General features: G+C 40.2%; 1 protein-coding gene across 1 annotated transcript in view; it reads right to left on the bottom strand.

Moving 5' to 3' along the window:
• Positions 1-299: 299 nt before the first annotated feature.
• PPARGC1B (PPARG coactivator 1 beta) overlaps positions 300-6,000 on the bottom strand; it is a 101,293-nt gene continuing 95,592 nt past the window's right edge. Inside the window, exons 11-13 of the mRNA XM_018553059.1 lie at positions 3,356-3,474; positions 2,029-2,183; positions 300-664 (exon numbers count right to left, since the gene is read on the bottom strand). Of these exons, the coding sequence (XP_018408561.1) occupies positions 597-664; positions 2,029-2,183; positions 3,356-3,474 (342 nt within the window). The 3' untranslated portion in view covers positions 300-596. The remainder of the gene's footprint in view (positions 665-2,028; positions 2,184-3,355; positions 3,475-6,000) is intronic.

The following is a 6,000-nucleotide window of genomic DNA, read 5'->3' as shown; positions in this document are numbered from 1 at the left end:
TTTAATACACATGAATCTTGTTCATTGCAATATCAGGACTATTGTTGTCAATGCCCTGCGTTCTTCCAGATCAGCCTTCAATGCCTTGCAGTTTGATAAGGAATATTACAAATTGAGGATTAATTCTGATCTTTTGCAAACACCTCACTAGAATGCATAGTTCAAGATGAAGCAAACAACAATCTGAAATACAGTACATGTGAACCATAAATACATTATTATTTTTTTAGAATATACACCTTCCCCCCCCAATTAAAATTCGTTTTGTAATTCAGACTATTCACAAAAGACATTTTTTGTTTTTCAACGTACTACAGACAAAATGTTATGGAGAACATAGCTGCAACCACAAGGGGGAAAGGGAAGCACAGGAGGTTTACAGACATACCTGGAAAAGCAACGATTCTAAAATGTGGCAGTGAGACAGCAACACCATGGGATAAAATCACATACAGAAGCAGCTTTGTTCAATGTAAACATCAATTTAAAGGATCAAGTCTTTTGTTTCTCTATTCCATTTTTTTGTTTCAAAAAACGTAAACATCTTGGAAGTGCCTTGTCTTGAGGTATTGAGGTACTCCTCTTTTATAAGGCTGTCATCGACGCAAGTTGTCAAAATCCATGGGCTTATACTTCATTGATGAGGGCTCTTCTGCACTTGAATCTAATAATAAAATATTAGCCAGTCAGTATATCTGACAGCACATTATAAAGGAAAATGCAATATTCTAAAGGTCCTCCCCTTTCCCTATTCAAACCAATCAGATTCTACCCTCTTATTCTCCCAGTATTCCATGGGTAGCATGAAACTTGTTACTATGGTGAAAAAATGGACCAAATTTCAAACACTTTATAAAAAATAGGATTTTTTTGATTTTTATAAAAATAATATTTTCTTTGATTTTATTGAGCGACACAAACATTCTTAGACTCTCAGGGTATACTGTCTAACAGTCTATGAACTCATGAGTCCCTCAATGGATGAAAAAGAAATGAGACTTTTGGACTTCATTTATTTTTTTCTTTAAAGAATATCTAAAATCAAAATTGTCTTGTATTGGATAGAGTGGGAAAGGTTTAAAAAAAACCTGTCATGTTTTTGAATCGTGCCCTGTTGGAGAGATTTACCGTTGAGAAACCAATGGGAAATCCAACATTTTATAGTTGCCACTGGAACAGGAGGGGAGGAGAATCCTCCAATGGGCATATCTTTTTTCAGTGACAGCTGGCTAAGAGGAGATTTTTCTTTAGCTATGAGTGATTTTCTCACACTTCCTGTTGTGTTTCGGGGACAGAAATTTCCCCAACAGGGCACAAACAGCCATAACAGGACACAAACAAAAATGATTTATATATATATATATATATATATATATATATTAGGGATGGACTGATACGGATACTAGTATCGGTATCAGCGCCGATACTGAGTATTTGGGTGAGTACTCGACCAAATGCTCCTATGCTTACCTCCGATACCGGAACCTCCGATACCGGCAGTGCAGAGGGAGCATGGAGCCGGCTTCCTTTCAAATCAGGAAGCCGCAAGGTGGGTTATGACCCGCCTACCTGATTGGCTAGGAAGCCGGCTTCACTTATTGGTAGGCAGTCTGGCTTCTAACCAATCAGGAAGCCGGATGGCATGTAATGACCTGCCTCCCACCTTCCTGATTGGTCAGGAAGCCAGGCTGCCTAAGAACAAGTGAAGCTGGCTTCCTAGCCAACATGAACATCCCTACAACATATACATTTAGAACATCAATGTCAAATGAAAAATCAAATGCTTTATTAAACAATGGTACAACCAAGCATTTCAGTGATACATTTGCAGTTATGACCAAGGTTAGATGGGATAGAACACCATCTGTTACCTAGGGCCACTGGACTGCACATATTTCAGACCACTGCTATGAGCAGCTGCTGTCAGGAACAGCACTAAGACTATATATAAATAAGGAAGGCCTTTACACAGCAAGACACCAAGACACCAAGACAAACCATTATGCAATATCTGGTCATGAGTTTTACCTAGATGGCGATATTTGGTCCAAAACACATGTCTGGAACCTTCATAGCTCATGTGAAATAAGGGTTCGTTCTTTTTTCTCAGAGAGGGGCCCTTCTTTAATGACATTGCAGCATGCTCTGACCGTCGGTAAGTAATGAATCCATACTTTTCTCCTCTAAAAGGAAAAAAATAAACTTATTTCCAAAAGACTTGCTTAAAAAATATGTAAATTACACTCCTGGATCAAAGAAAGTCAGATACTTTTAAATTAGAATTAGAATGATTTGATATGCCAATGGGTACAGAAGTTCCAAGTTTTATCAGTTTATGATGTGCAAGTGATAATCTCTATTTAAAGAGAAATTCCAGACAAACAACTGAACACACAGTTGAAATACATATATATAGGTTTATGTTCTTTTTACCAGCCAGAGGATTCGTAATAAACATACTTCTTCTAGCCACTAAATTCATGCTGTCATTTCTTAGCTTAGCATTACCTTTGTTTAGTTGCTAATTCAATTTTTTGTTTACATTTTGCTGCCGGCCAGTGGCTGGATTTCGTGGTCAGCAACACAATGTAAATGGGTTTAAAATAGCCAGCCTGCTATTGGTTATTTCAAATTGCAATAGCCAATAACAGGCTGGCTATTGTGCCCGCCCACTGAAAAGAGGAAAGGACCTGAGAGAGGGCGGGATTTTAATAGCCAGCCTGCTATTGGCTATTGCAATTTAAAATATGCTACCCCTGGAGGAAGTCTTATGACGAAACATGTCAGGAGGTGGGGCATACGAACATTTCCTGGTACTCGGATGCTACTGAACTGTGGTAGTTTGTGGATATCTGCGAGAATCGTGGCTGTTTGTAAGTGGCTTTTTAAACTCTTTTAATAAAGTGTGTAAGAAATACTTTTATTTCTCTTTGAGTGCATATTGAGGGAAAGTAAAATGTGAACGTGAGTTGTCTGGTTCTCTGGGTTCGACCAAATGGGTTCTCTGGGCAATCTAATTCATGCTATTTATATAGCACAAGGAAGGTATTGTAGATATTTATAGTGTCACATATATTTATTGTTTCATATAATACACTTATTGTATTCTACTGTATTTTATTGTTTGTCTGTAGTGTGTAAGCGCGGTGCAGGTTTGATACTATGTAATCCTCAATGCTATAGTTATTCAGAGACATGATAAAGCTGTAGGAATTGGACAATCGCCATTTCCTACCCTCACACATGACCCTCCATGTGCCTTTTAGGTTGTGCAGTTTCCGTTTTAAACCTTAGGGTTATATCTGTTCACATTTTCAGCACTAGCTAATGAAAGGGAGAAAAAATTCTTAGCTACCTGCTTTTACTAAGGACACGACATTCGAGGATCTCTCCAAACACTTCAAACCTTTTCTTCAGTTCATGAGCATTAATGCTGTTTGAGAGGTTTCTGATGACAATGACCCATCCTTCATCCTGCAAAGATAAAACCGCACTCGTCAATAAAGGACAAAAATCTTTTCCTGAAAAACATTTCTCTGAGGTTGAAAAAAAAAGAGAAAGCAAGCATAATACAGACAACTTTTTTAAAGGTCATATGCAGAATCAGGGAGAAATCCACTGTTGCTGCCTTTTGGGAACCTGGAGTTTGACCTAATTTACATTGGGGATTTGCATATACAACCACATCTTACTTGGCTTATATAATGATTGAGAAGACCTTGTGCCAAGTGCAGTAAGCCATATGTACTAAATTTCAGTTTCACACTAGTCAAAATCCAGCAGTCATGGGTTAATGCACTTGGTACAAACCCGTTGCTCTGGTTTATAACATCGGTTTATGGACAGCTTTCACCAATAGTGTATGTCAGGGCTCAAAATTTCCACTCGCCCGCTCGCATTTGGCGAGTGGAAATAAAGAGAGGGCGAGTGGAAATTCAGTCAGGCACGCGGTCACGGATCGCGTACCTGACTATGAGAGTGCGTTGGGGTATTATTTTATATGGGGGGAGGCAGAGAACAGGGGGGAGGGTATTTATTTTACTCCACATGTGGGGATGTGGAGTGCCGCAATGTTTACATTGCTTTATCTTAATATTGTTGTTAATATTTTTTTTTGTAACTTTATTCTGCCTTCAACATTTAAAAGTGTAATTTCATAAGATAATTTAAGAGGGTGGGTTTAGGGGCGGAGTTAATGCCGAGGCAGGGTTGGGGTTAGGTGGGGCAACTGGTGGCGAGTAACTCTTAAGGCCTGGCTAGTAGCTCAGGACTTGAAATTTTGAGCCCTGGTGTATGTTATTAGTGTTCCTTCGACTACCAGACTTCACTGAATGTTCATGGGTAATGTAGACGTGCATTATTTTTATGCTGCATTGAAAGTAGCTCTACAGCATTACAGAGAATTATGCCTGCCCTAGAACCAGCACTCCGTACAGAAATGGGACAATGGCGATTTCAACTGAACAGGAGCCTTGGCTGTTTGGTAACAATCCTCAGCCATTACCTTTCAGTTTCATTTTTATTAGGCATGGGAGGCAGCCATTAGAGCAGTTACGTGCATCATATAATAAAATTATCACCGAAGGTGCTAACACACAAGGCTATTACAGCCAAGAAGGCACAATTTGGTTATATATAGGGCTGCGGAAATTAATGATTAATTTCTTGATTAATCGTTAAACTTTTTGATCGATTAAAATTCTTTTGATCGCTAATGAAAACACTCACCTCTCCGCCGGCTTCCGGGAGTCCCGTCGGAGATCCGGTGACGTCACGGACATCCGACTTCACCGGACTCCTCCTCCCTTCCCCAAGTGGCTCCGTCGGCTAACGAAGGGAAGGGGGGAGGAGTCTGGTGACGTCGGTGTCCGTGACGGCTAACGGAGGGGGGAGGAGTCCGGTGACGTCGATGTCTGTGACATCACCGGACTCCTCCCCCCTTCCCTTCGTTAGCCGACGGAGCGACTTGGGCCAATGAGTTTGCCCAAGGAACTTTCTGCACGAGCGCCAGCCAAGGCATTGGCCTATATACATACAGCACAGCAATGAAGTAATAAAATGAACTAGGATGACACTAATCCAGCACGTTATTATTCTGAGTTGCCCCACTCAAGCGGCGGCCATATTGAGTGGGGCATGCGAGATTAATATCGTGCTGGATTAGTGTGATCCTAGTTCATTTTAATACTTCATTGCTGTGCTGTATGTGTATAGGTCAATGTAGTTGGATCTGTATGTGCGTTATAATTAATCCATATTAATCGATTAAAAAAAAATTTGATTAATCGAACACGACAATTTTAATCAGTAACAGCCCGAGTTATATATTATACCACAAGTAAGAAGAAAAACAAAAGTTTGTTAGATCAAAATCTAATAAGCGATGAAAACCTGATCTCTTCACCTCAAGCGCACACACATCAGTCCTCCCCCTGTATCCTTTCCCCGGTTCACCCAATCTCCTTTTTTCCACCCACGGACTCACCACTGTGTAATAACCATGCTGTCGCCATACAAAGTTGCATATTGAATACTGTCCATATCTTCCCCTTAGACATTGCACACAAAGTCTGGAGGTAGGGCACAAAAAGTAAAGCTTAGGGTGGCAGCCGTTTCTGCCCCCTACCCTCTATCTGCAGAAGAAACGTTACCTGTTGCTTTTCACAGATGGGCTTTTTGATTCCTTGATTTGCATAGCTCTACCAACCCTACTAAAAAAAGGAATAGTTCCCTTATTTCTGGGATTTGTGATGAGATGAAACGTGTAAATACCTTCTGTCCTAAAAAGTGCTCTTCCCACTGGTTTGGTGGAGGACATTTTTGGTTCCCTTTGAACCACCTCACCACAACTTGTGTTGGGGTATACTTTTTTGTATATATAAAACCTGACCTGACCAAGTGCCAGCTGCTAAATGTTTGGCCCATGTGCATACATCAGATGTTGTGTAGACATTCTAAATGATATAACATTAATGTCAAACCAATCAGCAATTGTCTTTA

This window comes from Nanorana parkeri, unplaced genomic scaffold (genome assembly GCF_000935625.1).
Source record: "Nanorana parkeri isolate BGI_ZX_2015 unplaced genomic scaffold, ASM93562v1 scaffold107, whole genome shotgun sequence".
NCBI lineage: Eukaryota > Metazoa > Chordata > Amphibia > Anura > Dicroglossidae > Nanorana > Nanorana parkeri.
Note: the sequence above shows the minus strand (reverse complement) of the source record. Positions and strands in the feature narration are given on the sequence as shown.